General features: G+C 47.7%; 2 protein-coding genes across 9 annotated transcripts in view; one reads left to right on the top strand and one right to left on the bottom strand.

Annotated features, from left to right (window-relative positions):
• Window positions 1-20,637, bottom strand: part of ST7L (suppression of tumorigenicity 7 like) — a 184,674-nt gene that overhangs the window by 65,120 nt on the left and 98,917 nt on the right. The window contains exon 16 of one of the 7 annotated variants that reach the window (XM_037005389.2): window positions 19,684-19,822. The exons of the other annotated variants lie outside the window; for them this stretch is intronic. Within the exon in view, the coding sequence (XP_036861284.2) occupies window positions 19,799-19,822 (24 nt within the window). The 3' untranslated portion in view covers window positions 19,684-19,798. Of the gene's footprint in view, window positions 1-19,683; window positions 19,823-20,637 lie in introns of those variants that run through there. 7 annotated transcript variants of the gene reach the window in all.
• Window positions 1,017-16,355, top strand: WNT2B (Wnt family member 2B). 2 transcript variants are annotated; one of them, XM_037005394.2, is made up of 6 exons: window positions 1,218-1,698; window positions 7,236-7,456; window positions 8,426-8,703; window positions 9,394-9,658; window positions 12,444-12,560; window positions 15,051-16,355. In XM_037005394.2, the coding sequence occupies exons 1-6, from the start codon at window positions 1,517-1,519 to the stop codon at window positions 15,164-15,166; spliced, it is 1,179 nt and encodes a 392-aa protein (XP_036861289.2). In that variant the 5' UTR covers window positions 1,218-1,516; the 3' UTR covers window positions 15,167-16,355. The 2 variants fall into 2 exon arrangements, with proteins under 2 accessions (XP_017518841.3, XP_036861289.2); XM_017663352.3 differs by lacking the exon at window positions 15,051-16,355 and having other exon boundaries at window positions 1,017-1,698; window positions 12,444-15,021.

The raw sequence follows: 20,637 nt of genomic DNA, 5'->3' as shown, positions 1-20,637 counted from the left end.
AGTGAGTTTGGGGATGAGGAGAGTGAGCAGTTTCCAGCGCATTGTTTACACCAGGGCTTTGTAGTTTACGTAAGTCAGGGGGAAAGGTAGGAAAGACACCTGGGATGAGATGCTAGGTGAGAGAAACTGAGGCTGGAGAAGGGGCTGGGGCCAGACCCCGGGCAAACTCGAAATTGGAAAACCCAAGTTAAAAAAAACTTTTTACATCTCAATAAGGGCCACTCTGACCCCCAGAGGCTCTACCTGCCAGCCTAGGAAAGTCTTGGGGAGAAGAGAGGAGTCACTTTCGCAGTCGGCACTCCGTGTCCCTTTCCGACTTACCACAACCACACGCGGTGTGCGGGGGTTGAGGGTGCTGGGGGAGCAGTGGGGAGGAGGCAGAGAGGAAAGACGAATCAGAGAAATGGCTCCGGGGCTTCCATTCTCTCAGCAGGACCCCCACCCTGGCCTCTGGTTCGGGAAAGCCGCCCAGCTGTTTCTGATTCTTTCTTACTCTCAGCCCCGCCCGAGGGGGTGGGGTAACTGAGGCTCGGGGGAAGCCGAGAGACTAGGCTCTGCTGAGCCGGGGCAGTAAAGGGCGGGAGCCTGCTTTCGAACCGCAGGTGCGCCCCCCTCCGTTCCGGCCCGGGATTCCGGGTCCACAGGCGGGCAGGAGCCGAGTCTAAACGTTATGGCGGGAGGTGTGGCGGTTGCGGGAGTGCGGTGGGTAGTGGGTTGGATGGACCAGGGACAACGAGCCTTTGATGAGAGACGTCCCCGCCTGAAGCCGGCCGCCTACGACGACTCAGTTGCCAGCATTGAAAAAGAAGTTAAGATTCGCCTGCAACCTCCCGTGGCAGTGATTCTACCCATTTCACAGATGCGCAAGAATGGAGAGACGACTCGAGGAAATGAGTGGCTTAGCCCTAGTGTCACTGTCGATTAGACGGGAAGGTGTCTGCAGCCCATCTCTCCGCGCTCGTGGCTGTTAATCACGGAAGTGGGGTGGGGGGGTTCTCCGGAAGAAGGGCGCTAGGACCCGTGGGGCGGCGCCGGGAGGGACCGGGCGTTCGGGGCACTGAAGGACGCCTGTGCGCCCCGCGGCAGTCCGCAGGGGCAGGTGGGGGTGCGGCGCGGCGCTGCGCCTGAGCGCCGAGGGGCGGAAGCGGCCGCCACACCTCGGGCGCCGCGGAGCGTCCGGGGCTGGCGCGGGCGGAGCCGCCCCGAGGGCCGCGCGTGTCCCCGGCCTCGGCCCCGCCCCGCGCCGTCCAATGAGAGCCTGCGGCCGAAGGGGCTGTCCGCACATTCTGCCCGCAGCCCCACTCTGCGCCGCAGACCCCCTGACCCCGCAGCCTGCGCCCAGACCCGAGCTCGGCGCGCCGTCGTCGGCTCCCGGGCACCGCGCTCTGCGCCTCTCCGGGACTCCAGGTGCCCCTGGACGCCTAGTCGCCAGCGAGCCCTATGGCCCCCCAGGGGGGTGAAGTAGGGGCGGCCTGAATCCCTCCAGACAGCGCCCTGTCCACTCCTCCGGGGAGCTATGCTGAGGCCGGGTGGTGCGGAGGAAGCCGTGCAGCTCCCCTCCCGGCGCATCCGCGCCCCGGCGCCCGTGTCCAGACCCGCGGTCCCCGACAGCTCTCGGGCTTCGGGACGCGCGAGTCTCGCCTGCCTGCTGCTGCTGCTGCTACTGACGCTGCCGTCCCGCGTAGACACGTCCTGGTGGTGAGTGCGGCTATCCGGGTGAGGGGCCAGGCGCTGGGGCTCGGGCTGCTCAGGAGACTAGGCTGTCGCTTCGACGGCGTTGAGACGATCCCCGAAAACTGTCACTGAAGTCGCAGAATGGTGGGGATTGGGGGAATGGGAGAACGCCACTCCCTCCCCGCCCAGGAGGTATTCGCTGGGGATTTGGAGCAAGGACGCCCTTGGTGGAGGCTTTCAAGACCCCCATTTGCTGTGCTGTGCCCCTGTTCCAGTTCAATCCCCTTAGCGCAAACGCTGACCCCGAGTTTCTCAGGATGGATTCAAGGAACTAGTCGCCCACCTGTGGCCTTCGGGGGCCGTCCGCCTCCCCACCTCGGGAGGTGGAGAAAGGCAGCGGGCAAGGGCAGTCCACCCGGTAATGCTGTCAGGCTTTGATGAGGCGGCAGCCCCCAGGGCAAGGTTTCCAAAAGGAATGGTGGCAAAACTACCCCCATTAAACTCCCACCACTAAAACAAACATTGGGTTTGCATAATTTAGGCGTTTGTCTTCAGCCTCTTTTGAAGATGTCGTTTCCGATCTTGGTATCTACCTTCCCTCTTCCTCGTTCTTCCCCAGACGACCCCATCTCCTCTCTCTCACCTCCCAGAACTAGAGGCTTTTGGAGTCCCTAAGTATTAAGAGACCCTCTTCTCAGATTTTTTGCAGGGCTTTGACTTCAGACACTTCACAATAAGACAGATGGGATAAAAGGCATTGAAAATCAACTGGATGTCGGTTCTTTTACAAGTCCTGCCCTCCTCCCCCACCTTCTGGGTGCAGCACAGGGGGGAGGAGTTGAACTGAGAAAAGACTTGTCTTCTCAATCTTCCGTTTTCACCCGCCCTCCACCAACTATCAAACTGGCCTCTTGACTGGGCTGTTGCTCCCTCTACCCAGGCAGTGCCCTTCTCCTTTCCTTACTCCAGCCCCCACCCAAGTGTGGTCTCTTCTCCATGTGCACCCTGTGACTTTTCTCCTCTTGACTTGGAATCTTGGCTGGAAGGGTGAGGGATTGCTGACTGAAGGACCAGCAAGCTTGGGCTGCAGATTCCTATCATTTCAAGATGTATCTCTCTCCACCCCCCACCCCCAGCCCCCATTTTCCTGTTTTAGAAAAATCTCTTCTGGATCTTTTTTATCTCTACAGTGTTGGGGAAGGCAAGGAGGGGGGTTCTGGATGGGGAGAAGGGAGGCCCGTATCTTACATCTGGCTTGAAACATTCCTTTAGAAAGGGAAAGGGAAGAAGGGGACAGGAGAAAAAGCCTTTCCAAGTTCAGAGTGAAATCAAAGCCATCCTTTCCCTTCACAGCCCGTTTGGCTGGCGACTTGAGTCTTCAGTGGCCCTGTAGAGAGAGGATGAAATGACCACTGCCTATTTCTATCCATCTCAGATGACAGTCTGCTTTTAGGGAGTCTTGATTGCTTACCAGTTTGGGAGACAGTCCTGGGGACACGTGGTGTTTAGGTGAGGAAGTGTCGCTGATCATTTCAGCGTCCTGGTAGTAGTTCCTAAAAACCCAGCCTGGGTTCCTCCTAATCCCTGTTTTGTCCCCTTGGCTACTCCCTCTCTGTCTTCTTTTATTCCTCTGCTATTCTACCCTCCACGTGGTTCATATTAAAGATTTTCAAAAAACTCCTGGATGGAAGAGCTAGGGAGAGAGGCAGGCAGGCAGATGATACAGAGAGAGTCAGTGGTCCCTATGAAATGGAGGAAGGCAGCAACAGGGCCAGGGTGGGGAGGGAGTACAGAGAGGTTAATTTAGTCTCCTTGCCTCACGCTGGTCCGAGCTGCAGGCCCGGATGCCTGCCTCAGTGGTCATCACTTCTGCAGTAAGAGGAAAACTGCTTTCTAAAGGCAGGTCAGGCCCCCAAGGTGATTATCTTTCTTTCCCTTAAGAAAAAACCCAGCAAGATTGATATTCCGTACAACCCCTGGAAGACTGTGTGTGTCCATGTCCCATCAGGAGCAGAAGGTCATCACTGCCACTAGCTGTGTGATCTTCCTCACAGCCCTTTCCCCCTTATTCTCTGACCACTCCTTCCTTCTCCCCACCTGTAACTAGAGGAGGAGACAACAGATGGTCTCTTCTTAACTCATGACAAACAGAACAAGAAATAGGGGCTGAGGCATGTGCTCCCCTGTTCCATTTTGCATTCTGCAGGGGATGGATGTAGGGAATCACAAGAGCAAAACTGTGTTCATGGCTTCACAAACGGAGAGGAACAGAGGGGTATCACAGTATTAGTATTATTGTTACCAAAAGCAGCTGCCATTTAATGACCCCTTACTAAGCTCCATACACTATGGCTAAGCACCTTATGAGCATCATCTTCAGTCCTCAAAATAATTCAGTGAGTTAGATACTATTATTATCCCCTTTCATACATGAAGACAGTGAGGGATACAAAGGGAATGGTAAGAAACTTACTCAAGTTCACACCAATTTTGGAGCCAGACTGGTCTTCTGGCTGTGCAAGGTGTCTCTCTTGTCCTTGGAATGAGAATGAGCTTGGATTTTGGTGTCAGATGTCTCCTGGTTCTCTAACTAGCCCTGATGGACAGAGCTGGATATTATCACTTAATCTCCCTGTACCTCAGTTTCTTCATCTGTAAAATGGAGATCTCTCTGTCTCATAGGATTTTTGTGCAGGAATATGTTTTGTGAACTATAAACATATAGCTGATGTTGGATTAAGAGATTCAGGGAGGGTAATAATTGTATTCAAAGCCCTATGTGGGCTCAGCTGAGTGATGTACACTAGGGCCTGTAAAAACAAGAGGTGAAATAAACGGAGTATCCTTGATCTCATTAAAAAACAAAACATTAAACATCTGTAAATAGGCAATGTCAACAAGGAGGAAAGATGTAATTGAAATGAAGATTATGGTGACTAGGGGGAGAAGGGAGCTGAGGGTAAATCAGAGAAGTTAGGTGTTGATTCAGCAAAGTTATAAGGTACCTACTATGTGCCTGACACCATTCTAGGGGATAATGAACAAAATGCAAAAATCTCTGTGTTCATGGAGCAATACATTTGAATCACCTGGGGATGTTGGCAAATGCTGATTCTGACTCAGTAGGCTTGGTGTGGGGCCTGAGGCTCTGCATTTCCCAGTTCCCCAGGTGATGCTGATATCACTGTTGGGGACCATACTTTGAAAAGCCAGGGCTAGAGCAGGGTTTGAAGTTTGAGTAAAAAGAAGGGACGTGATTTGGTTGGAAGTAGGAGAAGAGAGCATTCTGGGGTAGGAATCTGGGAAGGAAACCCAGAATTAGAGTCAGGGGCTTCTTGGCCCCTCTACCAGCCCCTGAGCTGGGGATGCCTTAAACATCTTTGAGGCCTCAACAACTGAGCTCAGTGTTGGGCACATAGTAGGCATTTTGCAGGCATGTGTTGAATTGAGAAGGAGATGGGTTAGGCCTCAGGCTCAGTTTTATTGGACACCCTCACACCAACTACAAGGGGCTGGCCACTAGTCAGCAGGCAAGTGTCCTGCTCTGCAGAATCTTGAAGAGCTATTTAATGGGAGAAGGGTGGTAGTAGAGAAACGTAATTATCTTCCCATCTTAGAAACTGAACAGATGTTCCCACACTCAGTGAGGATGTAACAAGAAGGACCAATGTGGGTTGCAGCAGAATGGATTTAAGTCAGACCACAGGAAGGACTTTTTGCCAGGATTTGGCCTGCCCCACTCCAGACTGTCTCATGAGGGCTGGATTATGGTCTCCCATGCCCATCCAACCCCCCTCTTCCCAAGCCCCACTAAGAAAAAAAAACAAACACCCATTGCCTAGAGCAATACTCAGGGCTGAACTGGGGACACAGAACAGTGGTGAGACAGGGATGAGCTCCAACTCCAACGGTCTTGATTCTCCAAACAAAGCACCGTGGCAGTGGGTGTAACTCCCGGCTGTGCGTCAGGCAGCCCTTTCCGGCCTGGCTCAGCCTGGGGTGTTTATTTTGTTTGTTCCTGGAAGCTGTTGCCCTGATGGACAGTGCTGGGGATGCTTATTCCACGGGATTTGTTAGTGGTGGGCCAGCCCTCTCATCCTCCCCGGACACAGATGGGCCCCATCAGCCCTGCTGGTTCCAGAAGAGGCAAGCATCAGCCCTCCTTGTGTTTGTTTGAGTTGGTGTCACCAGTGGTGACCCAGTCAGTGGGTGAGGGCTGGGTGTGCAAATGCAGGGAGCCTGGGGGGTGGGGAGAGGGCAGACATAGAGCCTAGAGCAGTCCAGCTTTCCCCCTCTCCCCACTGGCCGCTCTCCCTTCTCCTCACCCACTTCTAGGCTCATTTTGGGGCCTTTTCCAAACCACAGGCTCATTCACAGCTCACAACAAAATCTTTTCTGTCTGTAGCGGCAACAGCCCTCCTTGGCCCCCACCTGTTTAGAAAAGGGGAGAGGAGGCGTCCCTTTGATCTGTTCAGAGAATAGAGTTCCCAGCAAACCAAGGAAGGTGCTAGATGTTGGAGAGAAAGAAAGGAGTGAGAAGTGGGTGAATGGGTCACATCTCCTTTAGTAGCCTTATGGGGAGAAAAGGTGATGATGCACTCTTGTCTTCTCTGAAGTGTTCTTCCTGAGGCTTGTGCTGGAGTCCAGGGCTATGATATTTGTCTGAAGAGGAAACACATACTGCCTTGGGAAATTTGAGAATGACTCTAGCAACCCACCTATCTTTAGTAGCCCACCCCAACTGATGTTCTTCTAATTGTTCATACTGGGCAGACTGGGGACTGGAATATGGGGCATGCCACCGTATTGCTTTATCTTGGCCTTTAGCTTCCCACTGCAAACAGCCCCCTGCCCATGCAGGTCCATTCAGAATATCATGCCTTATGGGTTGAGGAGGATGATTTTAAAAGACTTACTAGTTAAGAAAGGCCATGGGGCCTGGAGATAAAGGGTATAGGGAGGAGATTTGGGAATGGGATCTTCCTTCCCAGATCTCAGGATTGGGAAAGAGGATTTTTAGTTACATGGATCAGTCTAGAGCTATAAACATTACTCAAAATGGCCCACTATGTCTCTTCCTGCTAGCCCCTCCCTGTCTCCATTCTTCTTTCTCCAAACCATGTCTTCATAGACTAGCCATGCAGGACATGCCTCTTACATGTGGGTGTAAGAGGGCTGTCTCAGACTCTCGTTTGTTAGTTTATTTTTCTGTGAGGCTCTTAATGTTTATTAAATAAACAGGCAGTGGGTTTGTGTGACATGCCCACAGCTTCTGTGTCTGTGACACATGCCTGGCCCATTTTCTGGGAGTGTGTGTCACTGTGGCCTTTGGCTAGGGAACTGGTGATGGTGGGAGACCACTAAGTTACTCTCTCTGCAACTGCATAACTATTTCTCCAGTGCTTGTGAGAATGTTCTGCCCATTGGCTTCAGGAAATGTGGGGTGGGGGAAGGGGAAGGAACCTCTCCAAGGTCTACATGCTATACCTTTCCCTCCTTATTCCCCTCCTGATGCAGAAAAGGGCCAGAATGCTCTTGACAGGGCCATCTCCACCTTACAGGTACATCGGGGCACTGGGGGCCCGAGTGATCTGTGACAATATCCCTGGTCTGGTGAGCCGGCAGCGGCAGCTGTGCCAGCGGTACCCCGACATCATGCGGTCTGTGGGCGAGGGTGCCCGAGAATGGATCCGAGAGTGTCAACACCAGTTCCGCCACCACCGCTGGAACTGCACCACACTGGACCGGGACCACACTGTCTTTGGCCGGGTCATGCTCAGAAGTAGGGGCTTTTCTATGCCAGGGGTGGTGAGTGGGTAGGGTGGGCGTGATCCCCCCTCCCTTTTCCTGCACATTACTCTATGATCAGAGGACAGTTGTGGGCAGAGCCCAAGATACAGCTGGGAACAGACCTTCAGTACCTTATTTATGTAGGGAGGGGACCCCCTAAATTCCAGTGATAGGACAAAGATGCATTTCCCTAGCACCTCCATCTTTCTTCTTCCTACCCCAACCCTCAGCTTGGGGGTTTCCATGCACTGTAAGCTGAAGACTAGGAATGGCTGCTCTGTTCTTACCACTACCATCACTACCCTCACCCCAACACTACAGTAATGGAAGTAACGGATAAACAGAAAGGTGATATGTGAATACTTGGAGAGTCAGTGGCTTGGCCCCAGCTCAGCAAAAAAGCTAAGCAGAGCTAGATGGTAAACTAGGAGAGAGGGAATGAGATGGGACTCTGGAGGTGTCAGGGGGACAGGAGTGATGATTCATCAATCCCCGAGAACAGGGAGGGAGAGAAGCAGGCAGGGGGAAGTAGCATATCTCTCCAAACAGGCTGACCCCTGGGCTGGGGTCTCCATTATAAGGGAACTGTCCAGCACAGTGGGCCTGAAAAGGCCTGGAATGTGGGCTAAGACAGGCTCAGTTGAGCCAGGGTTGGCACTCAGTGGGAGGGGATGATTCACTGTGAAACTTCAGTGAATGGACCCAGGGAATTTGGAAGGAAGCAGGAGTACAGATCAGCCCAAGGTCAGATGTACCAATAAGAGGATAGAGAGTAGTAAAGGCTGAGGGGAAGAGGTCAGATACTCTGGAAGGGTAGGGCATCTTGAATAAAGGGGGCTGCAGGGGTTGCTGTGGGAGAGACAAGGAGATGAGAGTAGGTTTCAGAATTAAAGGTTGTATGCGTTAAAGAAGGGGATGGACATGGGCCTCTGTCCTGAAATACACTTCTGCCTCTCTCCAGGTAGCCGGGAGGCAGCCTTTGTATATGCCATCTCATCAGCAGGGGTGGTCCACGCGATCACTCGTGCCTGTAGCCAGGGTGAGCTAAGTGTGTGCAGCTGTGACCCCTATACCCGTGGCCGACACCATGACCAACGTGGGGATTTTGACTGGGGCGGCTGCAGTGACAACATCCATTATGGTGTTCGCTTTGCCAAGGCTTTTGTGGATGCCAAGGAGAAGAGGCTTAAGGATGCCCGGGCCCTCATGAACTTACATAACAACCGCTGTGGGCGCACGGTCAGTACTCATGTCTGTGCTTGTACGTTCGCATTTGCTAGGAGTGACCAGTATGTGTGATCATGGACGAATGTGCAGGTGGAAGCGCTGAAAGCTTCTGGATCACTTCCAAAGCCCCAACCCCCTGGGACAGAAACAGGAAATGCAAGGGAGCTTGGGAATGCCTAGGTTCAACCAGGTGCTAAAGAGTCTTCACATAGGTGGAAAGTAGGGAAAGGTGGAGAAAAGAAGGGAAATAACTTTTTAAGAAGGAAAAGAACCACCTCCAGCAAGACGAGGACAAGAGCTTGTTCTAGTCAAGTCACAGGTGTTTGACACCTTCTGTGGGCCTAGTACTGTGCTGGGAAATGTGCCACAGAAGTAGAAGGCATGGTACCTTGAACTCTAAAACATGTGAAAACTAGAGGATGTGCCAGCATACTGTAACCATGAACAGAATTCTGCGGCTCTAAAGTGCAAATGGGCTATCGTGAAAAGGAAAGCACTGTTGGTCCAGGAAGATTTCCTGGAAGAAGAGTTCTTGAATCTGAGCAGGAAGAATGGGTGGGACCTAATGGGGGGAAGAACAGCCAATGGCTCCACTAGCTCCCCAGGGCCGGAAGACCGCAGGGCCCTCATGCTTAGTCCTTGGGATCACTAAAATGTGCCCTGACTGGCCGCCTCTCCCTTACCTGCCTTCCCACCTCCCAGGCTGTGCGGCGGTTTCTGAAGCTGGAGTGTAAGTGCCATGGTGTGAGTGGCTCCTGTACTCTGCGCACCTGCTGGCGTGCACTCTCAGACTTCCGCCGCACAGGTGATTACCTGCGGCGGCGCTATGATGGGGCTGTGCAGGTGACAGCCACCCAGGATGGTGCCAACTTCACAGCAGCCCGCCAAGGCTACCGCCATGCTACCCGGACTGACCTTGTCTACTTTGACAACTCCCCAGACTACTGTGTCTTGGACAAGGCTGCAGGTGAGTAAGGAATGCAGGTAGGGACAGGGAGTCCCAGTTCTTAAGTGCAGGCACTCCTGGTTAATCACGGTCTGTTCAGCCTCAGGAATTAGGGGAAGGGGTGCAGTGGGTGGAGTCAGCCTCCTCCTGACATAAAATCCTTGTAAGGAGATTGATGATGTATGCCTCAGTCTGCCAGGCCCGGTGCTGCCCAAGTAGAGGAGCGGTCCTGGAGGCCTGAGGTCATCTATCACTCTTTTATGTTTCCCACATCTGGGAGGGAGTAGGTATTATTCAGTAAATGTTTAAACAAGTCACCTGTTTTCAGTACTGAGCAATGTGTGGGCTACTCAGAAGTGTAAGATGCAGCTGAAGTCTTTGGCTCTTTATAAACTAGCTAAAGAAATGAGATGTAACAGATAAATGGAACTGCAAAAGATTGATGACTGGAGAAATCAAGAAAGTTTATTTGAAAAATGGAGAGTTTAGGCTGTTTCTTCAAGTGTAGGGAATCTCTGGATAGGCAGAAACAGACAGAGAGTCTTAAACCTAAGTAGAGTGGTAAGTAGGAAAGTATAAGACGTGTTTGAGGAACAGAGAGCAGATTACTCTGAGTGAGGGTTTTGGGTAAGGGAGACTAAAAGTAGAAAGATAGGTTGGGATTACACCATGAATGACCTTGAAAGGCTTTATTCAGTGTGCTGCCACTGAAGATTCCAAAATGGAGTTGGGGAAGCAAGCAAAGAGGGGATCCCTACCAAGGCTAACCATTAGCAGAAAGCAGAAAATCGTTTTTCGATCTGTCCCAGTTATTTGTGGTGGAATTCTTGGAGATGCTGGAAGGTGATATGCAGTGCAACAGAGCTGCCCTTCCCCTGGTTACTCCCAGGCTCCTCTCTGCACACTCAGGACTTGGGTGAGGTGGGGCCAAAAACCTCAGAGGTCTTCAGTATTGCTGGTTTTCACCCTCAAGTGGCTCAGAGGAAAGCTAGGCACAGAAACAGGGTAGGGCTCTGCTAAAGGAACAGGGAAAGGAGTCTGTGTACTTTGAAGGGTGCTAAGAGAAAAAAGACTGAGAGAACCCTTCTGATTCTCCTAGTGATTTCCTGCCACCAGGTATGTTTTCTTCCCACATGAAGTCTTTGAATGCCTGGAAATAATTCCGTTACATCCAAGGTACAAGCCTATGCGCTGTACTTGAAATGTACCTTTGGAGAAGGATCTTTGGAGTTAGAAGGGAGAATATAAGCATATAGTTAGGTCTCATAAAACCCAAAGTGAGGCCTGGAGTTCACACGATATATTAAGTCACCCCGGAAAGGAATATGGAGCCAGAAATTCCCTCCAAAGCAGTACTGTCCATTTTTTGAATTTTCTATGATGATAGAAATGGTCTACATCTGTCCTCCCAGTACAGCAGCCACTTAGCCACATGGGATTATTGTATTCTTGAAAAATAGCTAGTATGACTGAGGAACTCCATTTTAAATTTTATTTAGTTTTAATTAATTAAAATCTAAATGATCACATTTGGCTAGTGGCTACTACACTGGACAGCTCAGCTCCAAAATGCAGAAGAGGCCTTTGGTACATAAGAGAAAGACTTAAGACCCAGCCCTTGGAGTGTGGAGAATACCATATATGGGAGACCTCATCAGCCCATACTCTATAGCAGTGGTCTCCTAACATTTGGATTGTATACTCCTATCATTAAAAAAAATATCTGAGCATGTACTTCCAATATAAACTATACCTATGTTCCACTGTACTGATATATACATTATAAACATACATACAAAATAGGTATTTTAAATTTGTGAAATAGAAAATGAATACAGAAGTTCTGGCATTTTCTTCCTATATCCTAGTAGAATGTGGAGACAATACTGCTATAGAAATCAATTAATCTATTCCTCTTCTCCAACCCCCAGGAAGCCACTTCACCATCTCTGGGAAAGGGCTGGAGTAGATACTAAGACCCAGTCCTCCAAAATACTATGATTTTATGATCTATTGACAGGATGTCCTTTGCTAAAATCAGACAGTATGACGTCCTGAGCATTCTCTTTGCAGGGGGACTACATCATCCCTATTCATCAAGAGTTCCTACATATTAGGGATGTGCCTCTAGCCAGTCACACTCATGAGTTCACCTCCTCAGTTGAACAGAGATTACAGCTACAACAATCCACTGAGTTAGATGCTATTGTTATGCCTATTTTCAAAGGAAAAACTGCAGCCCAGACAGTGTGCTAAATCACACAGCTAAGAAGTGGAAGGACTGGATTTAAACCTGGACAATCTGGCATCAGGCCCATGCTTTTAATGGACATGCTATACTACTTCCCTAAATAGTACAACTTAATAAGATATAAATTAAGGACCAAATACTAAGAAGTGGTAGCTGAATCAGAGTTGTGGCAAGACTTCTTGGAAAAGATAAATTATAGGCTATGTTGGGTTTTTTTTTTAACTTAAAACAGAAAATTTCAAACATCAAGTCGAGAGCCCTCACCCAGCTTTAACAATTATGAGCATTTTAAGGCTGGTTTTGGAAGGGAATATAGAGATGTGTATTGGCCAGAGGGGCACTGCAGGTGAAATCAGTGGTCTCTGGGAAGTCTTGATGGTGGGAAGGAACAAGCCTGGTACAGAAGGCAGTGATGAGATGGTCATTTTGGCTAGTGGGTATATTTTCAGGAAAAAGGATTCTTTATGGTTTCCTCATGAGGATGTGGGTAAAGGAACCCAGGGCAGCTGAAGTAAGAGTTAAGTTGATTCTCACTCTCTCTTGTCCCCAACCCAGGTTCCCTAGGCACTGCAGGCCGTGTTTGCAGCAAGACATCTAAAGGGACAGATGGCTGTGAAATCATGTGCTGCGGCCGAGGATATGACACAACCCGAGTCACCCGTGTCACCCAGTGTGAGTGCAAATTCCACTGGTGCTGTGCTGTCCGGTGCAAGGAGTGCAGAAACACTGTGGATGTCCACACATGCAAGGCCCCCAAGAAGGCAGAATGGCTGGACCAGACCTGAACATATAAATACCTCACTGTTCCTCTACTTCAAACCTCCTGACTTAAAAGCACAAGATCTTTGCATGCACACCTCCCTCCACCCTCAACCTTGGGCTGCTATTTTAAGCTTATATTTAAGGATTTGGAGAGTAATCCAGAGGGACTTTGGTGTCCTGGCTGGTTCCTTAGCCCTGGGAAGGAGTTGACAGGGGATGTAAGAAACTGAGCAGCTTCCTGCGTGCCCCACCTCAGGAGGCTAGAGGAGAAAGTGGAAGAAAGGGAAAGGTCTTCAGAGTGATAGGAGTTGCACTAATGCACATGGTGAAGGCCATTTTTCCTTTCCCTTGCACTAGCTTCCTGACACTTCTTGTTTGTGCAAGAGGAAGGATACCTGAGAAAAGAGCTTCTTTTTTGTTCCTACCTGGTGAGGGTGGATGGGACAGATAAGAAACCACATAGCTGTTCCCTGGGTCAGTTTGGGCAGAATGGTTGGTACCCCAAAAGAAACTCTTAGGCTACTACATTCTCCATTATCAAGAGGCTAAGATTGCTAGATAAGAGTTAACCATAGTGAACAAAGTTCCTTTCACATGGTCGTATGTTCATAAATGGCTATGTTTTGTAGGGGGAAAAACTTTATTTATACAAACATACATTCTCTTCCCATCACTCTTCTCTTCAACCTGTATCAGGGAGCACTGCGTCTTTGTTCACTTGCTGCCTCTTCAAACTGAATGGCCTGCAGTGGTTCCCATGCCTAACAGATCACTAGAATATCCTGGAACACTCCTGAGAAAGAGTAATTTTGTAAGCCTGCCTAGGCTTTGGGTTTTGTTTTTTGGTTTTTTTTTCTTTTAAGTTTTCCATGCATTATTCTGGTGACCAACCAGGTTTGGCAAACACTGAGTAAAAGACATGTGACTCATGGAGTGAGGAGAAGGTAGCAAGCCTGATCTCAAGGGCCCACATGAGGCATCAGTGTATACAAGGCAGGTGGTGATCTCTGGCTTTGGTGATATTTAGGAGAAGCTCTTAGCCTTTGAAGCTGGGAGCAGGAGCCTGTGGCTACAGAGGAAAGGAGAGCTGGAGCTTGGGGCCAAAGTGCTAAACAGCAGCTTAGCAAGTAGCCTTTACCCATTTATTCAACAAAGCTTTATTTAGTGATTCTCCAAGTTTTGGTGACTATTATTGTTCACTCCATGTCTGCCTTCAATAGGGTAGCTCCTTTTGTGCTACCTCCACTGCTTAACTAAGTTGGTGTAGTAGAGTCTCCAGAGATAGGAGGCTTAGTAAGCTAGAGGGTAGGATACAGAATCCCCCCAAAACAGTGATGCCCTATTTTTATGTGACTTGGACAATGGCTGTCTTTTGCCTGTTAATATTTTAAAAGAGCAGAGTGGTATAGAAATTTGCAGTTATGACAGACCTGGGTTGAAATCACAACTGCGCCACTTACTGTTTTTGATATTTTGAGCAAGATAATCCAAATTATCTGGGCCTCTATCTTCTCATCTGTAAAATGATCCTATCTTGGATACTGAGTTTTAATTATGCCCCAAATGCCAGCCACCCGACACTCTTACCAAAGCCCATAACTGGGTTAGCACATCATGAATTCTCTCAGAACCTCCAGTTAATAACTATGAAGTATTGACAACAGGCTGTAAGTTAAGGGGCATACACAAGGAATTCCAAACATAGGCCCCCCTCCTTTCCCTTTCCCAAGTTCCTCTCCAACATCCCTTGGGGTCCTCACATGTTTGTGGAACAGCTTCACTGTGCACAGGCAGCAGAAGGATGAGGGAGCCATAGCTCTGGACCATGGAAGAGGATTTATTTAGATGATAGGACTAATATTTGTGTAACCTGCTGAGACCCATGTGGGAGAGTTTAGGGTGGTTTTCTTCTGGTGAGGGGATTTGCTCTGGTTTCACATCCATTAACACAAAACATAAGCTAGTCAGGGCCCTTGTGGTCTGCAGTGAGGGGATTCCTGTGGAGAAATGGTTCTAAGTGAGTCAGGACAGGGGAATGTCTTCCTTGCAAAGTAGAGTCAACTGGATAACTGATGAGCCAATAGTGAGTTAGAGAGGGGGTAAATTGGGGGGGGCAGGGAGCTTTTGACACCATGAGCTGGGATTGAGGAAGAAAGCTTTAGAGTACTCAGGAGATAAGGGGCATATAGTCAGTCTGAACTCCTAGAGTTTAATGAATTTACAAAAGGGTGTTGTCTTGTATGCTGGGACACTGGGAAGGGACTCAGGTCCGAGTCAGCATCTGCTCTCACAAGAACATCTGGGTAGTTACCACATAAATGTTAATCATAAATGTTAACTTTCCATGGGAAATCAACCTGAGTTAAATCTACCTGTATTATGTTATCTATTCTTTTTCAGTTCTTACCCTGTGGAAAGAAGTGAGCCTCTCGAGCATCTCATACTGTTCTGTGCTTTTCCCTGGGCTCCAAATTCTAATTCATAAAGACCCAAATTTTGCAATTTCCTATAAATGATTAAGGGAAGAGAAAACTGTCCTGAGAGTTTGAAAAGTGAGGTGGATAGCAACAGAAAAGAGGTCTTTGTGTACCCTACTACAGAGGCTATGTGGTCCCAAGAAGGAATGATGGTCAAGCAATTCATTTTTCTTCTTATTCTTTAGCTTGCTTCTACATTCCGATTGGCTTTAGACAACTGGCATCCATTCTGCACTAAACAAACAGAAACTAATTTATTTGGAACAAACAGCAAAATGAGAACTTTATTTGGGGCAGTCAGGGCTCCATCTAGTTCTGCTGCTACTCACTCATTGCCTTTAATCTTTCCCTCTCCCATCCCTCCTCTCTTAAGTAGAGGTCTGTCCCTCAGATTAGCAGTCTCTTGGCCTCTCTCCTCTCTTCCACCCCTTCCTGTTGGTTCTCATTTCTTTTGACTTTTAATACTTAGTTATGAAGCACTACAGAAAATGCTATTTGGATACAAAGTTAACTTAAACAACATTATCTCTATCCTCTAAATATTTTAGAATCTTTCAGAGAAGGCACATGACTGAAGTACCTCAGCTACACAGTCTAATGTATGTAAAAGCCTTATCTTATGTAAAAGTAAGAATGCCAGCCTTAACCTAGTACTACAGATAAGAGCCAACTAGTATTATTGCTAGCTTTGAATAATATTACTAACCCATAGTCTTACTTAGTGTGATGCTGGAAAAATGAAATCAGGTTATTTTAAAAATCAAACATTGCCTGGCCCTGAAGGTCTGTTTGCAAAAAGTCTTATAGGTCTGACTCATGACCACCCGTTGGCTCATTTCTCTTCCTCCCTCAGGAGGAAGTAATCTCTTCTTTCTCTCACCTCCCTAAGACCACCAACCACTAAATTCTTTGCAAGATTCTCGGACCCACTCAGGACACTGGTTTCGACATGGCTTAATGAAAGGGAGATAATCAGGATTTCTTTCCTCAGTCTTTCTGAGATTTTATTTAAATGCCCTTAATGGTCCTAAGGCAGAAGCCTCAGGGAGGATGCCAGGGACAGTATATTTCTCATCCCTGGGAGGCCGTCAGCCTAGCTACTACAGCCAAATTACAGCACCAGAGAACAATGTGATGCATTCCTGGGCAGGTCGGTGGGACCCTGGGCGCCTGGGCCTTGTGGAGAGAGGTGCCAGACACAGAGCTCTCCATAAGCAATCCTGCAGAGCCGCCCCCTGGGTGCAGAAATGAAATACGGGAGAGCTTCACATTACACAGAGACCTGTAGCTCACACCTGGTTATTGATAGCCTTGGTGGAGGCCTCTGCCCCCACCCTCCACTTGGGAACTGCCTGCTACTACGGGGGTGGGGCATCTTAGAAGCAATGTTGGGAAATGAGAAAGATGCTTTCTTTTTACTCTTTCTTCTCCCAGTCAGCCTGTGCACAACTGTGAAGATGCATACATGAAATGCACATATATGGACATACATACAGCTTCTCTCAGGCTGCATCAGAGTTCTAGTCATCCTTCTCTCCCCAACAATAAGTCAACTAGATTTTAATCAAATCCTTCAGAAATCATACAAACAATAGGAGTTCAGCTAATAACCAAGGAATATTAAGAGTTATGTTATCCATATGCAGGCATCTGTTTGGTTAGGGGACTGGTACTCCCCTAGGAACTGGTAGACAATCACCACCCATGCAGAATGGCTGAGACTGTAAAACCTCCCATGGGTGCTTCACACCAGAGTATGACCTGTGCCCTATATGCTATGGATGACAGGGCAGTTTAGGACTGCACAAGGTATAAATACCAAGTCTACTGCTCATGACCTGCTGATGTTTTTAACTCTTATCAGGTTAGAAAACAGGATAGTTTTGGGTTCCAGAGATGATCTCCACAAGAGAGGCTCTTGTGGGAGCAAGCAGTGGCTACTAGGGTGAATATGTCACAATTTCTGCACTGAACAGAGCTGTCCCAGAAGCTGTTATTCTCTTAGGGTGATTGGCAGGTTTCATGGCACAGCCAGTGGAGTGTCAGTAATATGCGTCCCTGACCTCAAAGGTCAAAGGGATAGAAGAGAGGGAGAGTTTATAAGCACATTTTTCTACTTTCCATTCATGGCTTAAATTATCTCTGAGCATCTGTGGCTATTCCTCATTTACTTAAGACATTTCAGTCATCCTGGGTTTGAGAAAACAAGGTAAGCATTCTCCCTTTGGCCTCCTAACTCTGAATTATCCTAGTTTCAAAATTACCTTTGCTCACTTCCATTCTGCCTATGAGCGTATGAATGGAGCAGCTGGACATGTGAATTTTTCTTTGACCAAAAAGAACCAAAATTTTGTGACTTTACTCAGTACTACCAGCTCCTGTGAGCAGACCTGACCAAACAGAAAAGCTAAGCTGAGTGAAGAAAAAAGGAAGACAAGTTTAGTCCACAGCTGTCTTGTTTGACAGCTTTCAAGGTGGGGCTTCCCCAGGAATAATTATGATGTTCATAAAAAGCCTTTTCATGTACAAAATGCTTTATATACACAATTCTCACACTGACTCTATGAGGTAGGAGTTAACTCTCATTATACAGGTGCTGTTAAGAGAAGCTCAGTGATTTGTCCAAGGTTACCTAGATTGAGTGGCTCAGCCAGAACTCAAACCCACAGCTTCTGACTTTAAATCATCTGAACTCTCCTTAAAGAGAGAGGATGCCCAGAGCATGATACAAAATATTCTAGGGGAATATGACTGAGCAGAATTAATTAAAGCAACAGCCTGGGCCTTCCCTAACCTCGTCCATGAGTCCCCTTCTGCCATTCCTGCCATTACCACCACCAAATGATCGCTATGCTAAGTCCACATTTCATCAGCTCTGGCTCCTAGTTCTTTCTATTCCTTTTTCTTCAGATTAGCACTTAAAATTTTGATTTAAATTATCTAGTTCTTCTAAAGTGATGCTAAACGTGCAGAGACAGAAGTCATGAGAAACCATGGAAGGAAATTATTGAGGCTTTAGGCTTTTAAAGTATGTATTAGAATTTCTTTTGAGACTTCACTCATTTTAAAAATGCTCTTAACCCCTGGGTTAAGAAAGTAAGAACAAGGAGTGAGAGTGCTAAATCATCCTTTCCTGGGCCAGATACCTACTCATGGCCTAGTAAAGTTCTGGGCCCTCCAGCTGAGATAAGCAATTTATCTACACCAAGGCAAGGGGTATCTACCCTGCAGAGAAGCCCCTGCAAGATGAGGCAGACAACAGATTTCCACTTGATTAAAACTTTTGCTGCTTGCAACCCCTCCTCCCACCCTCATTCAAAATCCAGACTTCTGTGTAGGTTCAAGACAGTGAGACAAAGCAGCTCCAAGAGATGATGTGTGCAAGGGGAACCCTTCCCTGGTCAAATCGTGGAATGCACTCTGTGAGAGACAGCATGAGCCCTCACATGCCCCACCTATCCCACTCTTCAACTCTAACTGCGAGGGCAGAAGGAAAAACTGCAGGGATACAGCGTTCATCAATCACAGACCTAGGATGCTACAGCTCCCTGACCTGGGCCCCCACTTCAGCCAGGGGAAGAACATCTCATGAAAATAGTCTACCTATAGCCAAGATTTCTCCTGGAGCAAACCTCACTTTTTGGTCCATCGATCTTGGCTCTCACTGCTCTCCCTGCTTCCCTCCCCCATAGCCTCCGCATGTGGGCTCAGAAGTCATCATCTAAAGAATTCCATTGCTCACCTCCTGCATAGCAGCACAGCCCCATGGGGCCACACACCAGATGGAGGGGATAAAAGTATGAGGTCGTGGCTTCCAGCAAGAGGCTTTTTCTTAAACTAACCCTGACTCCTGGAAAAGAGGTAGAGCTGCAGTGTGGGGTGAGCTGCTGACAGCAGCAGCTTCATAGGTCTTGTGTGAAAAGGAAAGAAAAAGCTAAAATGGCTTTCAGTAGAACTATCCCTACTCCCATCTCCAGGTCTACTGGTCTCACTTATACTTGAAGGTGTCTAAGTATGATGAAGAGATAGTCCAACCAAAGGGTTAAATCCTTCCCAGTTGTAGAGACCTATTCAGCAGGCTGCCATACACATGTTGAGGTGGAGGCTAAGCCCTGAACATATGCCTGTTTCTCCTGTAGTATAATTATGAAGTAAAGGGAAGGAGTATAGAAGGTAAGCTGGAACTCAAGGGAAATTGAAAAGGTTCTCAGTCCTTCAAATGTTTCTGTATAATAAAGACAAGAGGACCAAGGATGATCATCATTCTTAGAATCATTATGCTTGCTGTATGACAGTGTACAGAAGGAGCAATTACAAAGAAAAACCACAACAGATTAATGGACTGAGAATCAGAAGTCTCAAAGGAATCAGGTGAATGAGACTAATCAGGCTTTCTACAGGGCATGACTTTTGAGTTACAGTTTTGAGAAGGTAGGACTGATTGAGGGCAATCAGAGAAAGGCAGACTAAATGGAAGATACTAGTATGTACTGAAACTTAGCAATAATGTGCAAGCAATATATAATTAATTTCAAGCAAGTTCTTATATACACTGGGGAATACAGAGAAATTAGAATGCTGAGATCAGGGCTTAAATAATATGAGCTAACTGCATGTGCCTAGACAGTCAAATGGTTCAGAGTCCTCTATACAGCCACACAGCATCTTGATCTATGTCAGTAAACACCAGGGCACCTATGGGAAAGCACAAGGACGAGTCCATTGATACACAGACAGGAACTGAAGAAGCTACACTGCAAAACCTAACAAAATGCTAAGTATCAAAAAAAATGCTAAGTATCATTAACTACAGCTCACTATCATTTGAGACTGAAATAAATGAGATATCAAATATCCTATCCAGAACTATGATACATTCATGTAGGCTTACAGGCCCAGAACCTGGCATGAGTAAAGCGAAACTAAAAAGGAATAATTTTAAATAGAAAATACGTGTTTCTTTCCTTCACTCCCAACCGTAAAACTTAACCAGTTCCTGTATGTTTAGCATATTGGACTTCTGTGGCTAGTAGATTCACGTATCTGAGGCCATAGCGAATAGGAGGAAAGCTATGAATAAGCTATGATAGAAGTGCAAAACCAGTTCACTAGTAAGAGAGAAGACAGTTCTCATGCACTACAGGCTACTAAAGCAGCAGCCAAAGACAAGACAAATTCTGATTTTTATGACTAACAATTAGGTTTCTGGCTTCTTGCATTTGTTGAAGGTAAAAGAGCTATTTATGGTGCTTCTGTCATACTTATGAAGTGAACTTCCCTAACCTATGAGGACAAAACCACAAGGGCAACCCTGTTCTTTATAGCACTTTCTTAGTGCTACCTTCAAAAACAAAATATTTGAAACACACACACACATGCATAAACACATACACTGAATAAGCCAAACCGTAAGCAGTAGCCTAAGTTTCTGCTTTACTTACCTGGCACAATTTGGTGTTGGGAGGCAGCACTTAACAGTGACAGCATTTGCTGATATCACAAGTTTTTTC

This window comes from Manis javanica, chromosome 4 (genome assembly GCF_040802235.1).
Source record: "Manis javanica isolate MJ-LG chromosome 4, MJ_LKY, whole genome shotgun sequence".
In the NCBI taxonomy this organism is placed as follows: domain Eukaryota; kingdom Metazoa; phylum Chordata; class Mammalia; order Pholidota; family Manidae; genus Manis; species Manis javanica.
The sequence above is the reverse complement of the archived record's forward strand: the minus strand, read 5'-3'. Positions and strand labels throughout refer to the sequence as shown.

What these genes read in the sequence shown, in the direction of transcription:
- WNT2B (XM_037005394.2), top strand. Translation starts at nt 1,517, where the DNA reads ATGCTGAGGCCGGGTGGTGCGGAGGAAGCCGTGCAGCTCCCCTCCCGG. An exon ending in CGCGTAGACACGTCCTGGTG is followed by an intron (nt 1,699 to 7,235) that starts GTGAGTGCGGCT and finishes TCCACCTTACAG; the next exon opens with GTACATCGGGGCACTGGGGG. An exon ending in TGGCCGGGTCATGCTCAGAA is followed by an intron (nt 7,457 to 8,425) that starts GTAGGGGCTTTT and finishes GCCTCTCTCCAG; the next exon opens with GTAGCCGGGAGGCAGCCTTT.